Source organism: Chenopodium album, chromosome 5 (assembly GCF_948465745.1).
Source record: "Chenopodium album chromosome 5, dcCheAlbu1.1, whole genome shotgun sequence".
Lineage (NCBI taxonomy): Eukaryota > Viridiplantae > Streptophyta > Magnoliopsida > Caryophyllales > Amaranthaceae > Chenopodium > Chenopodium album.
Window position 1 is genome coordinate 3,375,998 of NC_137838.1, and position 19,219 is coordinate 3,395,216.

Here is a 19,219-nt window from a genome sequence, read left to right on the forward strand (position 1 = left end):
GTTATGAGTCTCATGACAATATGAGATCAAGCACAAATATGTCTATAAAATCACTAGACTAGATATATTACGTAGTAAATGAGCAATAATTGATACCAAATAAGCTCAGAAAACCATACCCAAATAAGTCACAAAAAACGGATGACCTAATGATCAAGTTTGAATCACTAATAAAGAAGTATATCAGAATTTCTTCCTTCTATATTATATAGCACATCAAAACTAGAAAATTTTTACAGTGCCTCCTGTGATTATTATTTATAGAACATATAACTAGCATTTAGAACAACTGATAGATCATACTCAGGATAAAACTTCCAATTTTGAGCAATCCTTCCCTGAAAAGTTTTAAGTGAGTGCTCAATCTTCTTTGAGATGGAAATCTTCACAATTCCTGTCACATTTATTAGAAAAAACGAGGGTGCCCCAGTTTCTCATGGTGAGAAACAAATTTTGTTTCTCACATGACATTTTCGTAAATAAATCAACAACTTTATTCAACTGTGGAGCCCACAATAATGAAAAAGTTGTTGATTTATTCACGAAAATGCCTCCATGAGAAACAGGGAATTTCCCAAAAACAACACAGCTCGAGCCGCAAAATTAAATTCCTACTAACAAAATAATCAATTAAAAATATACATATATTTCAAAATACTTGCAACCAAGCTACTTGGCACACAATTTAAGAAAAAGGGGACAGAGGGTGAACGGAAAAATGAAATAAGTAATTCATAGCCTTTATAACCCAACCCTCTTACATGTGTTTGAGGTATTTCAAATAATTTGTCCATTTACCTTTCTTTTCTCATTCTTATATTGTGTGTTAAGGAGTCTGGTTGCAAGTATTTCGAAATGAAAGAAGTCTATAAGTATTCAAAAATAAACTACTACCTCCGTTAACTTTTATTTGCAACTTTGGGGTATTATTTGTGAGACATAAAATATTCCAAAGTTGCAAATAAAAGTTAACGGAGGTAGTAATAATGAAAGAAGCTCACCTTCTACCATGGAAACTAACTTATAGAGGAAAAGTTCTTGAATTGTTAGTTTGCTACACAGGCCAATACCTAATTTTTTTTTTTTAAAGGGGGTGGGGTCGTCTTTGTCAAAGGCAGATGATTTTGATTCCATGTTAACTTTTGCAGGATATTCAACATCAATATAATCGGGTGACAATCTGCAATTCAAGCTATTTTCGAATTTGTGAATTTAAATGTGCTCAAGGACCATTAAACCAGCACCACTAGCAACAAAATTTGCAACAGATATGCCAAAAATGCCAACAAGAATGCCAGGAAAGATCAAAGAATCCCACCTTTTGGCTTTGGTCTTTCCTAAAGCTTTAGTAGGGCCTCCAATATTAGCATTGTAAGCCAAAATTAACAGCTTCCAGTCAAAGTGAAATACCTTCTCTAGACCTAAAACGATGGCTGTAACTTGTACAAATGCATCCAAGAAAATACTTGGCACGGTGCTAATAACACTCCAGATACTTCCACTTGCACCAATCACAACGAAGAACACCTATTATTGCATTAAAAATATAGGTCAATTCTAAAATGTCAAATTAATGTATTCAAGTTGTATACAAGCACCACAAGTAAGAACTAAAAAGCTTAAGTCTTTCCATGATCAAAACAAGCCCAATACGGAAAGCAAATAAGTGGAATAGACTAATTACTAATAATACAGTGTAGCAAGCAGGAGAAATTTTAAAATGTCTTGGCAAATCTGTCCAGGGTTTTAATTTTCAAAATCTTTAAGCTTCAAGTCAGTAGATTAAGAAACCTCTCCAACAATATTTGCTAGTACAGAAAAGTATACAAACCAAGTTTGGAGAGAGCGTGTGGTAAGGTGGACTATCTACTTTGCAAGAAAGAGGGCGCAGGTCAATGGCTCAAAACTTGTGAAAAATGTAAAAATAGCACCCATATGTTTTTGCCGGAATTCAACATACGGTGTTAAGCTTAATTTTGACAATTTTCGAAAGGAAAGAGGTTCAGGTGTTTCCTAAGAACCTCATAAGACTCCGAGAGGCCATTTGGGTGGTTGGAACCATCCACTTTGCCTTGTCAATTTAGTTGGTTACGTACATGTCTCCCTTCATTGACTAAGGCAACCATAGGCCTTTATGTGACCAATTGGCGGCCTTATATGGCTCTTAACAATATGATTGACCCCGGATCCATCCCTTAACATCACTTGAATTTTCAACATCGGGTCCCAAAACCTACCAAAATGGGTTGATTTCATGTTAAAATTATTTTCAGACTCGTCAAGGTCCCAAAATCTTCTAAAGTCTCCACTCAATCTGTTAATTTACCCTTTTTTTTTTTCTTACACTCATCCATTTTTTACACTCTCCCAATTTATCCATCTTTTACTTTATTACATACACTCGCTACGGACATTTTCTTTCCAATTGCCTAATTTGTGTGCAAAACGCAAATACGAAGAACATTAAGAAACGAAAGTAGTATTCCGATATACATGCAGTCGGAATTCGATCTCAAGTCTTAAATTAAAGTAAGTCAACCTCCACAATATCCGCATTACAATGTATAATTTAAAATTAGGATAACCAAAATCAGCAAGGCAATATTTAATGTCAACTTCAAAGAAATCTTAATTAAAAAAATTAATATAACCAAATCATTGAAAAGTGTAAAAGAGAATTAATTACCAAAAACTGAAAGCTCCAGTTCAAAGAAGAACAGTCCATAGACCCCGGTGATCATCTGGCGAAATGTTAGGGTAATTGAATTTAAATTGCTATTTAATTCTAAAAAAAAGCGCCGAATTTCAAATTGTAGTTAAGAAATTACCACCATACGAAGAAGAAGCTGCTACAATGTCGGAAGTATGAAATTGAAGTTTAGACGATAAGAGAATTGAGGTATGGAGGTTTGAGTGTTGGTTTTGGAGGTTTGAGGAGAGAGAAAATGTGGTGACTGACGCCATTAATTTGGTGATGTGATAATACCGGAGAGTCGACGGTCTTTCTATTGTATGGAGAAAATGCGTCAATACTGGTTTTTTATATTTTAAAAATATATTAAATATGCCACATGAATCAAAAAATATTTGAACTTATTAAAAATATATTATGATAATTTTGAAAACTGACAACAGAAAACTGTTTTTGATTTTTAGTTTTCAAAAAAACAGGAAACTGAAAACTAAAAATGATTCCAAACAAACCCTTAGTTACTAATTTTCTCATCTTATATATGAGTACAATTTATTTTAGCTCGTTCAATTCAGCTCAGTAAATTAGAACAGGCCCTGAGGATATAAGAAATTAAGGTTAAATTTTAATTTGAACTAATAAATTAAGGTCGGCAAATAGGTTAAGGAGAAACCTCTTCAAAAAGGAAAGTTGTTTTTACAAAAATCAAATGACATAACAAAAATATGATTCTAGGTAGGGCTATACAAAACTCCAAATTGATTTAAAACTGATTGGAATGGAAACCGGATTCATGAACATTAATGGACTAGAGTTCGGGTTGACATTTTAAACTCCTACCTGGCTAGAATCCCTCATAGGCCAACCTATCTTGAATTAAAACGTAAAATGCAAGTACTTAATTGAAGTTTATAAAATTGCAAGCAATTAGATTTAGGTCAGCTCATATAGTACAAGTTGTTAGTATATATATTTAACAAAGAAAAATTAAGATTTTATTTATGCTTAAGAAGCCGGAGTGATGCTTTGATGAAATGAATTACGGAGGTCAAGCCTAAGAAGGCATGTTCCTTGCATTACCTATTAAGTCAATTTTAATGCCACGGCCTCTTCAACAGACTGATATTATATATAGCATGATGACTGTTATCTTTGTTCTCAACTCTCAAGCCTACTATACTTTAGCATACTAGTTCTTGTACTCTTTCTTGCGCGTAGTAGCTTATTGCAACGTTGGACAGTAGTTGAGAACAATTAAACTTCGAAATGGCCGGTGTTACCACAGTCATGTTGGTGGTGCTGCTGGCAAATACAATTGGGGCCTTTGCCAATGATCCTGATATGCTTCAAGATGTCTGTGTTGCTGATCCTACATCAGGTATATTGAAAGATAAAATTTTGCACATTTCTATGTCAACTCATTTTTAAGTACTCTCACTTATGTCCAACCCATTCTTGTCTTGATCAACTTTACAGGAATAATGGTGAATGGGTTCCCTTGCAAAAATATTAGCATGATAACTGCAGAAGACTTCTTCTTCACCGGAATTTCTAAACCGAGCCAGATCGCCAACAACATCCTTGGTTCAAAAGTCACTGGGGCAAATGTTATGGACATCCCTGGCCTCAACACCTTGGGAGTCTCTATGGCTCGAGTCGACTTTGCTCCCTACGGTCTAAACCCACCTCACATACATCCTCGTGCCACTGAGATGATCTACATTCTTCAGGGTGAACTGTACGTTGGTTTCATTACTACCAACAATAAGCTTGTTTCCAAGATTGTTAAGGCTGGTGAAGTATTTGTATTCCCAAGAGGCTTGGCTCACTTCCAGAAAAACACGTCCAAATATCCAACCGCTGTTGTAGCTGCCTTCAACAGCCAGCTACCAGGCACTCAGCAATTTGCAGCTGCTCTCTTTACTTCTAAAGATCCTGTGCCCAAAGATGTGTTAGCTCAGGCATTTAACATTGACGAACATGAAGTTGAGATGATCAGAACTGGCCTTACTCAATAATTGTTTTAGAATTACGATAAGATATCTATAATTTTTCTGTGATTGTGCCTTAAGCTCTCCATTTTTAAGACTATTGATCATTGGTGTGTAACAACAGAGTAGCTCTGCTTGATATTATTCTATGTTATCTGACAAGGAAAAAAATTGGAGGTGGAGTCATTATTCTTGTACGTCCTTAAGATTTTCTCAAAACAAAACTATGGTTGACTGCATTCTGCTGAGGTACTTGTTCGCTATGCAAAATAAAGTTGCAAGACTTACAACCACCAATTATATCTGACCGTAAATCTTCGGAGCTTGTTCACATGAGTCGGAGAACCATAGTACCAAATCCGTAACCAAGGAAAGTTGCTATGGAAATACCGAAAATTCCAGCAAGAATACCAGGAACTACCATAGAATGCCACCCTTTTGCAGTTGCCATTCCACAGGCTGTTGTAGGACCCCCAACATTGGCATTCGAAGCTATTAGCAATAGCTTCAGGTCAAAGCCAAAAAGTTTGCCCAATCCAAGAATCAGACCAAGATGGACAGAAATTTGGACAAGGCAAAACAGGAATATACTTGGTGCAGTGTTAATGACACTCCAAACGTTCCCACTCGCCCCCACCACAGTGAAGAATACCTGTGTCAAAAACAATGACAAAATAGATGTCAGTAGATGAATAACTGGAATCAGTGAGCATCAGAAGTGTTGGACCAAAACCTTTACCATCCTAGGCCAGATATTTCATTCAAGGTGTTCTTTTATTAATTAATTAGGTAATTGAGGAGATTAGGTACCTCAACATGGTGCATTGGTGCCTAATCGAATCACAGAAGAGCTAGCATGAAAAACAGAAATCACAGGCAGAAAGACTCAGTACTACACTACATAACCAACATTGGTGCTACGGTACTGGCACTTTCTTTCTTCAAAGTCCAGGATGGCTACGTTTTGGAGGTCCCAGAAATAGCATACATTAAGAAAACAGTATCACATCCATTATCCAACATGTTCAATTAAATCAGAAACATAGTACCTGCATCAAAACCACAGCCATAACTTCCCCAGAAGGCGCTAACTGATTAAACTGTTTTGGGAACACAGTTGCCAAGAGGACCACAATTGCTGTTATTGCAGGAAGCATACCACCCTGAATTCCGTAATATTTGGTAAGAAAACTTCCAGCTTTGCATATTAGAAAAGACACTGCTATGGCAATTGCAGACTGTAAAACAGGGAGCTTGTCACCAGAGCCAGAGCTCATGTCCGTCACGCTATCTGTTCAGAGAGAAACTTGCTTAAGAGGAAAGTTTTGGTAGCAACTATACATTATAAAGATCTTCAAGACAACAATATATGTATCAATATATGAAATAAGATGTTGCTCTGCCCTCATTCAAGAAAATGAAAGGAAAAACATAACTGAAAAATAATTTTTTATAACCTCATAAAGGAAGAAATGAAGAGCATCACAAGGTCTGACAATAAAAGCATCTCAATTTTTTTGAGAAAAAATGGTAGATGTTATACAACATACCACCAGTTGATGCTTCAGCTTCTGGAGGCACTCTGGATGCTATTGCAAACAGTGTGGCAAAATATACTGCACATAGAACATTATCTGCGGCTAGTCCAGCGGTTAGCACTGATGGAGAGATCTCCAAAGCTTCCGCAATGGCAACATAATTGACAGCTGCACCCATTGCGAACAAGGTTATTTGAACTAAAATTCTCAGCTTTTAGACAAAAATTCCACAAAATTAATTAGTTACAATATTTTCACAAGAAGAAACTCATGATAGAAAGGTGAAGGATGCAAAATATCCAGAAAACTGACTGTAACGAGCAAGAAAAGTTAAATGAACATTGAGAAATATAAAATTTCAGTCTTCGAAACATTTTAACACCAGTTTACTTGTGCAGATCATGTAAGCCTTTTACTCGAACCAAAAAACTCAGCACTAAAGTATGAGGAATAGGAAGCCCTTAGTTGAACGATACCAAGTTTACCAACACATCATTTGCAAGTGGAAGTTGTTCAAGCTAACAAACATATATCAAAGAAACAGCAACAAAACACCAGTAAAGTAGCAAGTACATTACCTCCGCCAATATGTCTACCCATGAGAGCAGCAGCTATCTTCCATGCATCTCCACCAAGTGACCGCATTGGCACCAAAAAGAATGCTACAACAGTTCCAACAGTGGTGGCAACTACAGATAAGGAAAAAATTAGCCTAAAAACAATAAAAATAAAAAATAAAAAACACAATATCCAACTACTAATTACTAATACGAAGTATATCTATAAGAAAAAGAAGACAGACACATAAATACATAATTATAAGAAAACTCCACAGCAATTGGATAAAAAGATAACATATTCTAACTCTTGGTGGTTTCCAATCATTTGTCTGAATGCACCAATGCATGCCATTAAAGGAAAATTGTGGAGAATTAAATCCGTGATTATCCTCTTTTCCAAGATCTTGAACTCATGTTGGAAGGAGATGTTCATGAAAAGTCTTACTTAAACTACTTCTCTATATGAAATCAACTTGGCCCAATAATAAAACATAAATAGCCATGAAGGAGTAATATACTAACTTGTGAAAGGAACATTTCATTATATGTTGTACAGCATTCTCAAACTTATTACTTACTGCAGTAACCTAGTTCCATCTCCCAGTAACTTTTTGTCTTTGCTCTTCTAAGAGCTTCTACCATGTCCTCATTCATGGACATCTCAATTTTTAGCTGCAATGAATTCGCATTAAGCCAGAAGAGTTTGTTGATAGAAGCGGACATGTCCATTCAAAGAAATTTAGCACCAATTAACAAATTTCAGGCAACCAGTAGACCACCTGACTACTGGGTCCTGAAGTGGTTGTACAAAAAGGGTGTGCTTAAGGTGCCAAATGCCCCACATTATTACGGGACTGACTGAACATTTCAAAATCTGAACATGACTACATAGTCTACATCATAAAAAGACCAACTAAACGTCAAGGATCCACATATTTTGGATTGCTATTACACATTAAATACATGATCTAAAGAATGCTACCTGATCCAATCAAGAATGCCAAGAGCAATTTCCCGGTTGATTTGATTACACTACGTATATCTGCTCTATATAATAGCAACGGGACAGCCAAAGGAAGCAGAAACTCCATGACAACTGAATATGCTTTCGCTTCAGAAGCAATAATCCCCAAGTTACTTGCTGCAAGCCCAACTAGTGTAGCAACTAACGGACCACTCAGGGCGCTCCCTATCTTAGTCTTCTCTGACCTGCAACCATAAATTAACAATACCGCAATTGTATCATCAACACTAACAACCATTATACTCAATACTCTACTCGAGATTTCCAATGACACCCATCGCCGAGACAATGCTCAGATGGAAATTACGCATTTCGCGTCCAACTTTTCTTGATAAAAATGACCTCCACACCTTATTGACAAATACTTAATTTGGGATGATGGAAGTTCCAATTATTCTCACTATTGCACATTTCATGGTTAGGATTTGGGAAGTTATAGAAACATCTACTTCAACATATTTAATATCTAAATACAAATTCAGTAATCTCACAAATTCATACTTCTCCATACTAATAAGCACAAAATCTGATTTCGCATTCAAAGCAAAAATAGAATTCAATCTACAATTAGAAAAACTCAAATATTCAGCACCAAATTAGGAAAGAGAGAAAACAAACCAGAGACCGAAAGCGGCGGAGGCGAAGAGAGCAGTCCAGGTGCCCCATGAATCGGTCGGAGATATGATCGGCGACGACAACGACGATTTCACAGTGGTCAACGGTTTGACCGAGCTAAATTTCTTCAAATTTGCTGGAAATCTTAGCAAACGGTGTTTGAGAACGAGGTTTTTCTCGTGGAATTCGGAGTTTGATGTCGACAAGTAGCTCTGTAAGTGTGGATTTCGATGCCGGAGAATCGCCGCCGGCGATAAAAAGTGTGATTTTTGCGGCGGCGAAAGTACCGCCGATGGGAAGATTAACGGCATTGCCGGCGGAAGCTCGGCAGAAAGTGGCAATGGAAGAGTGGTAGTCTAGTCTACAGGTTAGCAAAGAGATTAGAACTCTGATAGTCTGTTAAGAAATGGCCAACTGGTTTTTTTTAAGTGTTTTACTTTGACTTTTTACGCTCTTTACGTGATTGGACGTGCGTCTTTTGGTTAACGGCAAGCGTGTTGAAACACTGAGGGCTATGGTAACATTCAAGCAAATTTATGTAAACATTAAGGTATTCATGAGATGGTTTTGGTTTATGTAAATACTTGTATATTGACTTGCAAAGCCAAGCAAATTATGATATGGCTTGTTAAATAGATCTCTTGATTCTATAGAAAATTAGAAATCGCAGAGAATGTGACTATTTTTTACAATTGCCTTCATTCTTTGTCGATTTGGTAAAAACATCCACTTAATTATTATCCATATCAATCGCCTCTGGTGGTCAATATTTACTCCTTAACAATCTCAAGGAGTCATGAATCATGATCATGATCATTTGGAAGCTTCAAAATTTCATCTGTAGCAGAACTTTCATGAAAGCTGATTTGTAACATTAGAAAATCCATTCCCTCTGACAGCTATATGATGCATAATTCATTTGCTCGACAAACAAATGCAAGTAATAATCTACCAAAACAATTTCTATAACTTACTCCTAATTTACAGAGAAACAGCAAGGTGCAGATACAGTCGGGCTGTTAATAGTAACCAAGTAACCAACAGAGCACACAGGTGCAAATGTGCTATCATCGCTTTAACTCATGAATAATTACAGCACTTTATAGATGAGAAACCATTGTTTAAGAGCTAGGATGAATAGTGCTCAACCTGCTTCTGCTTTTTTGCTCTACTGCCATCGTCTTCCAGCACCTTCAACTTATTCTTTATTGCAGCAATTTTTGCACTTCGACTCATTTGTCCAGAAGAGCTGCCTGAATGGGTTGATCTGCTCACAACTCCAGCAACCTTAGATGAACTTTCCACCAATTCAGCAGCAGATTTCTCGTTAGCAAGGCGTACAACCAAAGGGCGTCCACAAGCCAACCTCCCATGCATCTTCTCCTTGGCTAGTCTAGCTTCCTGCATGCTCACTCCAATGAAGAACATAAGAAATTGTTTTTGATTCATCTTCTTAGCAGACCAACAATTAGAAAAGGAAATTACAAAGACGGGCTTCAGTATATAAGCAGCTTACCTCTTTCGTGCTATACTGGACAAAAGCAAAGCCACGTGGTTCACCTCGTTTTGGTCCCCGGGTATGCAACAAGAAATCCTCAGATTCTATCTTCCCAAACGGAGAAAACATCTTGAGCAGAGTAGCCCTTCATTGAGAAAAACCGTGTCACCAGGGCAGAAAATGGAAGGAACTTTCAAACTTTGATGCATAATACTTACTCAGAAATCCTATGATCAATATTACCAACGTAAATTCTTCTGTCAGAGGTCTCGTTACTCGTACCATTTAAATCCTGTGCATAAAAACACCCGAAATTTTACAAAGAAAATTGATTTCAGAATAATGCTTTGGTCACTATAACCAAGTAAATGTATCCATTCAAAAAAGGCACTTGAGAGCTAAGTATTTGTCAATGTATCCAATCAAATATAACAGAACCGCTTCAAAAGCAGCAGTCCAAGAAATTTAAGCTACATTGGACCACCAAACCTTACTTAGATTAAAATAAATGAAATGTACCCTGCCAAAGACTTAATCCTGATAACATGTATTGACAAGAATTAACAGTTTCACATCAAGTTCCAAGTACTGGAGTATGGGTATGGCTCTATTACCCAACAAACCATATTTGCAGTGAATCAGTGATGGAAAAAAAAAAAAAAAAAAAAAAAAAAAAAAAATGATACTCCAATATGCTGACTATATATACACTTGTATTATTTATCAAATTATCTATCAAGACAATTCTTAAATCCAAAGTCAAATGAATCTGAAACGTGTATTAGATATCATGCTGACAACAACGTAAGATGACCTCTCTCCAATTCTCAATCCCCAAACAGGTCTAACTTGCTATTTTCAGATATTGAGGAAAAAAAATTACGAAGTTTGTAAACAAAGGCTCCTCTGTATCATTAATATCTGTTATAGCTACATTCTTGGCAGTTGGCAATCACTATCCTAATATCCTCTGTCATAAGATTTAAAATCAAAGCAAAGCAAATTAATTGAGTACGAGAAATTAAAATCTTAATCAAAGTAGTAAGTTAGTAACATAACTCCCTCAAGAATGGAAGTAATATATGGAATTTTTAAATGACTTATAGGGAAACAGCAGTAGGTTCCCAAGTGTCTAGACTCTACAGCAAAGGATGGAGGTAATATATGAAATTCTTAAATTGACTTATAGAAAAATAGCAGTTGGTTCTCAAGTGTCTAGGCTCTACAACAGAATTACTAAATGAAACACTCCCTTACAAGAAGACAGTAACAGAGTACATGCCTTTAGATCACGAAACAGGGAACAAGAAAAATGCATCACCACAAGCTAAACAAAGACAAAAACCAAAAAAAAAAACCAAAAAAAAAAACAAAAAAAAAACAATGACAATGGCATCAATAACAGCATTCGATCTCACATCAGTTCTAAAGTGGCCAATTAGCCACCCTCTATAAGATTTGGGGCCACTAAGCTTTACAGCTAGAAGTTGTGTGGTATGTGCATGCAAACTATTCACATATAGACAAGGCTATAAGATATCTTGCATTTACAACACGAAAATACATTACCATAATCTTGGACATGGAATCTGATGCCAATCAAGCAATGGTACCCACAAAGTGAGCAGCTAATATGAACCAGAGCATCACAATTTCTCTTCAACTGCATTCACATACATGAAAAACCATAATCAATTTACAAAAGAGTTTACTTCACATAAGTTAACTTTGCATGAAGATAATATCAAATTAAATTGAATACAGTATACAGAAAATGGTTGTGAAAGGTAAGTTGATGTATCCAAGTAATTCAATCCTTGTTCCAACTCTTACAAGAAGCTGCCAGCAAACAGTTTTACTACTATAACATGCAGTGCATCGAAGCAGTTCCATTTTTTTACTCAATTATACAACGATAATACCCTCTCCTCCACCCATAATCGAAAATCTACAACTATAGTAAACTTATAAATAAGTCTGCACTTAAATTGCAAAGGAATGAACTCTTAAATAATAGCATAATTGAAGTTAGAGAAGATATGCTGAGCACCTATGACAACTGACAAGTGACAACAAATCCAAGGAATCATATTCACAGTAAAAATAAATAATAAAAAAAAAAAATTTAAAAAAAAAAAAAAAGGCAAACTGCACTTTGTGGCCCAAAAAGGCCTGATTTCACAATCTCATGTTCTCTTCAAATTAAGTAAATGTGAAAATACCAGCCCTCGACTACTAACAGAATAATAAAGTACATTGAATCACTCATAAGCCTTTTCCCAGTCGTCTGCAACTTCTGCATTGTCATCAGGAGTGCCCATAAGCTGGACAGTTGAACTGCTTGATGGCACACTCTTCATTTCCCTCTCAGAAGTGGGTTCAGCAGCTGCAGTTCTTTTGACAAAGTCCAAAGCTCTTGCTGATGACTCTATTGAGCTCAAAGAAGAATCGGGATTCAGAACTGTCCATCGGTTTGTTGTCGAAGTAACTGGGGCCTCACGACCTTTAGATGATGTAGAGGGTCCAACATCAGCAGTAACACTGCCACCGGACCAGTCCTCCTCACCCCATGAATCTTCAACCCAGCTATTAGATTCCTTTACAACAGCTTTTTTCCAGGGATTACCCTTGAGAGCAGAAGAAGCTGCCGCCCCTCCCCAAGCAGATGCTGCAGTGGCTCCAACACCAATATGTTGAACGACAGCAGCCCCTTGATAGACAGATCCATTATCTAACCTTCTCATAGCAGTTGCTGCACGAGCAGGATCACTGAAAACAGCAAGAGCATTCTTGTCATTCAACCACACCAGTTCACACTCACCACCAAACCGCAGAACCAATGTGCTGATGTCTGCATCGCTTGGGAGGTCAAGCAGGGCAACAACATGCCTAGGATCCATATCCACCAAAGGGTCAAAAACAGGTGGGTGGTGGGCACTCACTGCAGCTGAACCCTTGGGCCCAATAATACGAGCTGGAGCTTTGGATTTAGCAGTGGCCTGAACCACTATGAAACGCTTAGGCTCCCAACCAGCAGCATTGATTGAGAGTTTCCATCTCTCCGCTATTATACGGATTGCATCTCGCTTCTCCTTCAGCATTGGACAAAAGACATGAACTTTAATATTGCTACCACTACATCCTTTGCCTTTACCAAGTACCAGGTGTTTGCATCTCTCCTCCACTGCAAGTACCCATTTTGGATCACGGCGAAGTAATTCTGAAACCACTTGTGAAACAGCTGCATTCTCACCAAAATGAAGAGCATCCAGACTAGGCTGAGAAATATCAAAAGCATCTGCAAGAACACGCTTCCTCTCAAGCTTGGCACATTCATCGTCACACATGAGTTTCCTCTGTCCAAGCGGAACTCTTTTCTCATTTGCTTCCACCGGCTGAAGTGGTGCTGGCAGCTTCTGTAGAGTAGAAGCTTCAAGCACATTCACAGCACTAAAGCCTAAATTGCTTCCCCCAGCATCACAAGGCACTGCTGCAGTAATTCTGCCACAAGAGCATGTGATTGTCACAGGAAATTCACATCTTGACTCGGGACAAGGAGTTGTAGGGTGGCAAAAAGCTTGACAAGTGTGTCTACAGTCTCTCCTCGGAGCACCACATACTTGTCCACAAGAACCCTTTACAGTAGGATCTGACGGTCCGCAAGATGGATCACATGGTGCCGGGTGGCAACTCCTAGAACAAGAATGCAGTCCACATCGCCTAGTCTTTCCACAAAGTTTGTTACAAGTTATGTCCTTTGACCCACAAGGAATGTTGCGAAGAACCACATGTCCACCAACACATTCCTTCGCTATGGGAACTGAACAAGGAGGGCAGTTTCCAAAATGACAGCTGTGAGTAGATTGGTGGCCACAAGGCTGGGGAACTAAACATGGATATTGGCATGAGGGAGGAGGGGTCCCACAAGGTAGGGGTGGCGGGATTGAAGTCCTTCCACATGCACATGTAAGGTCAATAAAAATAGTTTCCATGCAGGGAGGACAATGACCACAGTGACAGAAGGCTTCACAAGAATGTTGCCCGCATTTCAACTTCTTTCCACAAGGCATGGAACAAAAGTGTGGGTTCCAATCACCAGATACAGTGTTTCTAGAATCAGAAAGGGGGCAACAGCGCTCACTACACCGATGCCTTCCACAATTCTTCTTACGCCCACATTGCCGATCACAGACAAATTTCTCACTGGCAAGGGTGGTCTTATAGCATTCCACAGTTTGAGAAGTTGAACCACAACGGCATTTCTGAGTGACTAGCTCGGAGCAAGGAGAGCAATTTCCAGCATGACACTTATCCTTACAGTAATGTTTATTACAAGGAAGAAGCTTGCCACAAGTACCTAAACATGTAGGAATTAGGTCCAGACAGCTCCTTCGCCGAACCCTAAGGTTTGTCTTGCCACAATAACATGTCTTTACATTGCTGGGCAAGAATTCACACTCCCCACAAGGACCTGGGTGACATATTTCAGCACAAACATGGTTTCCACATTTCAACTTCTTTCCACATGTAGAACTACAAGAGTAAAGACCATCATCCGGCCTTATCTCTCCCTTCAATGACAATTCTCCACAAATAACCACCTCAGACTTCTTCTTACAGAAGCAAGAGGAATCTATGGGAACCTGGCAAGGCTCACACGGACCCACATGACAAATCTGATAGCAGTGATGACGCCCACATTCAAGAATCTTATTGCATACCTCACCACAAGTATAAACAGATTTCCGTTCAGAACATCTCGTTGTAATTACTTTCTTACCACAAGGACAAGGGCGAGAAGGAGCAAAAGCCTTGCAAGGTGGACAAGGACCAGGATGGCACTGCAACACACAAAGATGGGGACACATATCCTCCTTGCTTAAATCAGCTCTAGGAAGTTCCCTTTCTAGTGATTTTCCACAAGGCTCACCGCAAGAGTGCGGTGTCAAGTATAAATCAGATGGAGGATCATGTCTCTTACCACAAAAGCAAATATAACGAATATCCTTAGATGTTGTTAGCTGCACTGCCTGACATCCAGGACACCGCCAATTATATCCCTGAAGCTTCTCAGCAGATGTATCAGCAGAAGTAGGTGCACGAGCCCATTTCTTAATACAGTTCAAATGGAAAATAGAGTAGCAACTCGAGCAAGACCAAACAGGAGCATTCCTCCTCACCATATCATAACAAATCATACATTCCACAATCCCCTTACTTAACTTCTCCTGAATTTCTTGCACCAACTGAGGTAAATCCGAATCCACAACATTTCTCTTCTGATTACTTTTTTCCTTATTAACTGCTCCTCCTCTCTCTCCCACGCCCTCCCTTGGCTCATTTCGCTCTCTTCTTAGATAATGTGGTCGACCCATATAACTACGACCCCCACCACCACCACCACCTCTAAATCCTCGACCCCCTCTACTGTTCATTTGCCCTTGCCTCTCTCTGTTATCTGTTTGCCCCTGCCTCTCTCTGTTATCCATTTGCCCCTGCCTCTCTCTACTATCCACTTGCCCCTGCCTCTCAAAGACATTGTCGTCGCTTCGACCAGCATCCACATTAAAGTTTGACGGCGGGGAGCTCAAGATCCCAGGACCTCTTGCAACCCACTGCTGGGTCTGGGTTTGCTGGCGTTGTCCAGAAAACCTTGTACGATCTCTACGATCAATCTGAGCTTGAAAACTCATAATTCCAACAATAATCCCCAAAATCAAACACTACTCACTCACTCACAAAAATTAGCCTTCAAATCAAATTGGGTATGTACAAAACAACCCTCGAATGTAACTTCTGAGTTTCTTCTTACACCCCTGCATTTATTCCATACAATCAATCAATTACCCAGAAATTCATACATATCGTTACAAAATATAACAAACCCCACATTAAATATAACAGTTCTAAACATTTTTGGTAACTTTTCGGATTATCTATAAACCTCATTGCCCAATATTGAAACAGCAAAATATATATTTATATAAATAAAATTACAAGAAAGTGCAAAGTTCCCAGAAAAATTCAATCAAGAAATCAACAACAACAAAAAAATCGAATTTACAGAAAATATAAACAGAAATCAATATGAATAAAGAATACTAACCTGGGATAAAATTTGGGAAAAAATAACAATCGAATTAGTCCCTTCAAAATTAACCATCGGTGTTGTTTGGTTGGATGCAGACAATACCCAGGAAATCCCCAAAATTCTTAGAAGCCTGATGTCCTAGTGTCCTACTAAATCTTCGAGGTGCAAGGTAAGCAACTCCCCTAACCTAGGCAAAGATGGATATTCCTAGTATATATAACTTCTAATCCTTTGCTATTGTCATAGAAAGAACTCAGCAATTGGGTAGTGCCCATCGCCAAACAAAAATGAAAATCCTAAATTTTAATTTCACCAAACAAATAACCACCAAACTTTCACACGGACATCCTTATACCCCATTGCCATTTCAGATATCAGTCTTTACCATTGAACCTAATCCATAAATCCATAGAACACACCATCACTATTTGGATGTTCACCTCGACCTCGATACAAGTCATGCTAGTTGTTTCAACTCCTCATAATATCAAACCTACTCCAAGCCTACTTCTAAAGCATTTAAGTAACTATGATTTAAGGACAAGACACTAATTTAGCTATTTACAAGAAGTCCTGTGAATTGGCTCATCCATACAACGCCAAATCTAACACAAGTGTTATAGTTCCAATCCGAAGTTCGAGCAGGCAAATACTTAATGTGAGGTGAATTCGTGAAAGTTCATTTAGCATAATTTGGAACTTACAAAGTTACAAGGAAAAAAAACTACAACCATACAATTAACTGTTCAATGCTATTTGATGACAAGAAGTGTTCTTTTTCCATACCCATAAAAATTAACATATGTAAAGTCAATTTTGTAGGAATAACTCATTCAATTACATATGAATGATTGCATACAACAAAATCAACAAACCCAAACTAAAAAGGGGGGGGTGGGGGGGAAATCAATAGAAAACGTTACAAAACCCTAAAAACAAAGAAAACAAATATTTATAAATAAAAATCGAATCCAAATATAAAACTGGCATCGCAAAAATCACAGATGTTTTGAAATTCATTCAACAAAAGCCAAAGAACGAAATTTCAGTTGAAAAACTATGAGACGAAGAAAGCAAAAATACCTTGATAAATTAGCTTCAGATCAATGAATTGTAGCTAACGATGTGATGGTGGTAAGGATCAACCGACCGAGTACGATGATTGAAGGGTTTGAAGCGCCGACGATTATTGTGTCGCTGGAATTTGGAATTGGTTTTTGGTTAGATAATTTGACGTGTATTTATCGTAGTAGTACGAGTATTAGGCTTGGCACAGGCCACAGGGTGATTCACGATTGTTTGGGTTGATCTAGGACGGGATGGGAAAATTAGGCCCGGTATGACCTTGCACGAAAAAGTTTGTGACTCGTGCCGTGCCTAAGGCTATGTTCGATTCAGCAAATATTTCAGAAATGATCAGATCAGGTCTATTTATTTACGTTTAATTTATTACTAAATATATTTGTGATTAGCAAAATTATGCAAATTTCATATTTATAACTCTAATGACCTTTCGTTTGATAACTTTTTAAGTAAACAAATATGGTCAAAGTTTAATTAAACCTAGAATTTAGGTCAGATTGGGTGAACTTAAAATAGACTAAATTATGGTTTAAGATTGGCCAGTATGGCAACATTATATTACGTGTTACTACAGGCATGATTTTAAGTGTAGTTCTTGTCGAGATAAACCCAAATGAATTGTTGGTCGCATGGCCCAACATAATGTCAAACGAAAGAATTAGGTCATTTAGGCTCTGTTCCAATTTACTAAACTGTTGAAGCTGAACTAAACTGAATTGAATTGAGCTGAAATGAGAGAAGGAAATTAAAAACTGAATTGAATTGAGCTGAATTGAATTTGTTTATGAGAGAACGAAATTAGGAACTGAACTAAATAGAGCCGACGTCATTTGTTTATGAGAGAAAGAGATTAGGAAGTGAAAGGATTGAAGTTGAACAGAACTCAAATGAAATTAAGCTGAACATAACAAAGCCCTTAGTTTATTTTGATTTTATTAAGTAAAACAAGCTTAAACGGACGAAGACAATAAGTTCAAACAACTTGAGTTATCCCCAACTCTCAAAAATTAAGTTCACTTAATTCAAGTAAAGTTTTTTTTTTTTTTTTCCAAATGAATAACATAACTTTTAGGCAAAAACTAATTAAATCCGATAACATCAATACTAGATACTAAGGGGGCGTTTGGTTGGGGTAATAAATAAAGGGAATGGGAATGAGAGGGTTTCATTCCCTTTGTTATTGTTTGTTTGCCACATTTCCCCATTCCCTTTACCCCTTTTTATTTTTGGGTTCACCCATTTTCCCTCTACACCCATTCCCCACCCCCCCTCCCCTTTTGCATTCCCATTCCCCTCATCACCACTACACCACCAACCTCACACCAACCACCACCTTGCTGCCCTACACCACCGTCCAGCCACCTTGCTGCCTCTCCCTATTCATCGCTGCTCCACCGTCGCCGTCATCGCCGCCGAATGACCGATCTCCCTCGACGGCGATCCTCATTAGTCGCTGCCTTTGGTCGCACGTAGATCGTCGCTCCTCCCCCCATGGTCGCCGAACATCGTCGCTCCTTCTCCACCCCTCCCTTGCCTTGACCCTCGCCGCCCCTCCCGTTCTCGAAAAACCACCCCCTCCCAATCTCCCATCACGCAAAAACCCTCCCTCTCCCCTCAAAATCGTCGGCCGCCGTTACCCCCACCCTCGAAAACCTAGAAGCTAGGGTTTCGAGGGTGGGGGTAACGGCGACCGACGGTTTTGAGGGGAGAGGGAGGGTTTTTTTAGGGTTTTGCGTGATGGGAGATTGGGAGGGGTGGTTTTTCGAGGACGGGAGGGGCGGCGAAGAAGGGCAGCGAACATCGAGGCAAGGGCGGTGGCTAGGTTGTGGGTTGCGGTTGTGTTGAAATTGGAGGTGTTGCGGTTGTGTTGTGGTGGTGCTGTGGTGGTGTGATTCTTGGGTGTTTTTTTGAAAACAAACAACATGTTAAAAAGAATTGTTAAAAAGAATGGGTTTCATTCCATTCTCTTTAATTACCTTTCTTCATTCCATTCCGATTCCCTTGGGCGAACCAAACGGCCCCTAAAGTAATACCAACATTATTCTAGAACTACACGTGTCGCGTCCACATTAAACAAATTTCCGCCAAAAACTTTCTTTTTTATTTTTTTTTCCTTAATATATATAT

General features: G+C 38.4%; 3 protein-coding genes, 1 long non-coding RNA gene and 1 pseudogene across 5 annotated transcripts; 1 reads left to right on the top strand and 4 right to left on the bottom strand.

Annotated features, from left to right (window-relative positions):
* Positions 1-1,015: 1,015 nt before the first annotated feature.
* LOC145630083 (uncharacterized) lies at positions 1,016-2,969 on the bottom strand. The gene is made up of 4 exons (XR_014112003.1): positions 2,829-2,969; positions 2,687-2,741; positions 1,319-1,527; positions 1,016-1,180 (listed from the first exon to the last, which is right to left on the bottom strand). It is a non-coding gene; the product is annotated as an uncharacterized LOC145630083 (long non-coding RNA).
* Positions 2,970-3,958: 989 nt separating this feature from the next.
* LOC145631326 (germin-like protein subfamily 2 member 4 pseudogene) lies at positions 3,959-4,710 on the top strand (annotated as a pseudogene).
* Positions 4,283-8,861, bottom strand: LOC145630084 (uncharacterized). Of its 2 annotated transcripts, XR_014112004.1 has the most exons (7): positions 8,424-8,861; positions 7,764-7,990; positions 6,800-6,910; positions 6,234-6,389; positions 5,733-5,974; positions 4,704-5,335; positions 4,283-4,627 (listed from the first exon to the last, which is right to left on the bottom strand). XR_014112004.1 is itself a non-coding variant. In XM_081682328.1 (6 exons), the coding sequence occupies exons 1-6, from the start codon at positions 8,729-8,731 to the stop codon at positions 5,012-5,014; spliced, it is 1,368 nt and encodes a 455-aa protein (XP_081538454.1). In that variant the 5' UTR covers positions 8,732-8,861; the 3' UTR covers positions 4,283-5,011. The 2 variants fall into 2 exon arrangements, 1 of the variants encoding a protein (XP_081538454.1); XM_081682328.1 differs by having other exon boundaries at positions 4,283-5,335.
* A 327-nt stretch (positions 8,862-9,188) lies between these two features.
* LOC145631538 (uncharacterized) lies at positions 9,189-11,820 on the bottom strand. The gene is made up of 4 exons (XM_081683643.1): positions 11,488-11,820; positions 10,137-10,210; positions 9,937-10,063; positions 9,189-9,821 (listed from the first exon to the last, which is right to left on the bottom strand). The coding sequence occupies exons 1-4, from the start codon at positions 11,500-11,502 to the stop codon at positions 9,549-9,551; spliced, it is 489 nt and encodes a 162-aa protein (XP_081539769.1). The 5' UTR covers positions 11,503-11,820; the 3' UTR covers positions 9,189-9,548.
* Positions 11,821-11,917: 97 nt separating this feature from the next.
* Positions 11,918-17,346, bottom strand: LOC145631537 (NF-X1-type zinc finger protein NFXL1-like). The gene is made up of 2 exons (XM_081683642.1): positions 17,093-17,346; positions 11,918-15,734 (listed from the first exon to the last, which is right to left on the bottom strand). Exon 2 carries the CDS (start codon positions 15,609-15,611, stop codon positions 12,180-12,182), a length of 3,432 nt encoding a protein of 1,143 aa, XP_081539768.1. The 5' UTR covers positions 15,612-15,734; positions 17,093-17,346; the 3' UTR covers positions 11,918-12,179.
* Between the last annotated feature and the right edge of the window lie 1,873 nt (positions 17,347-19,219).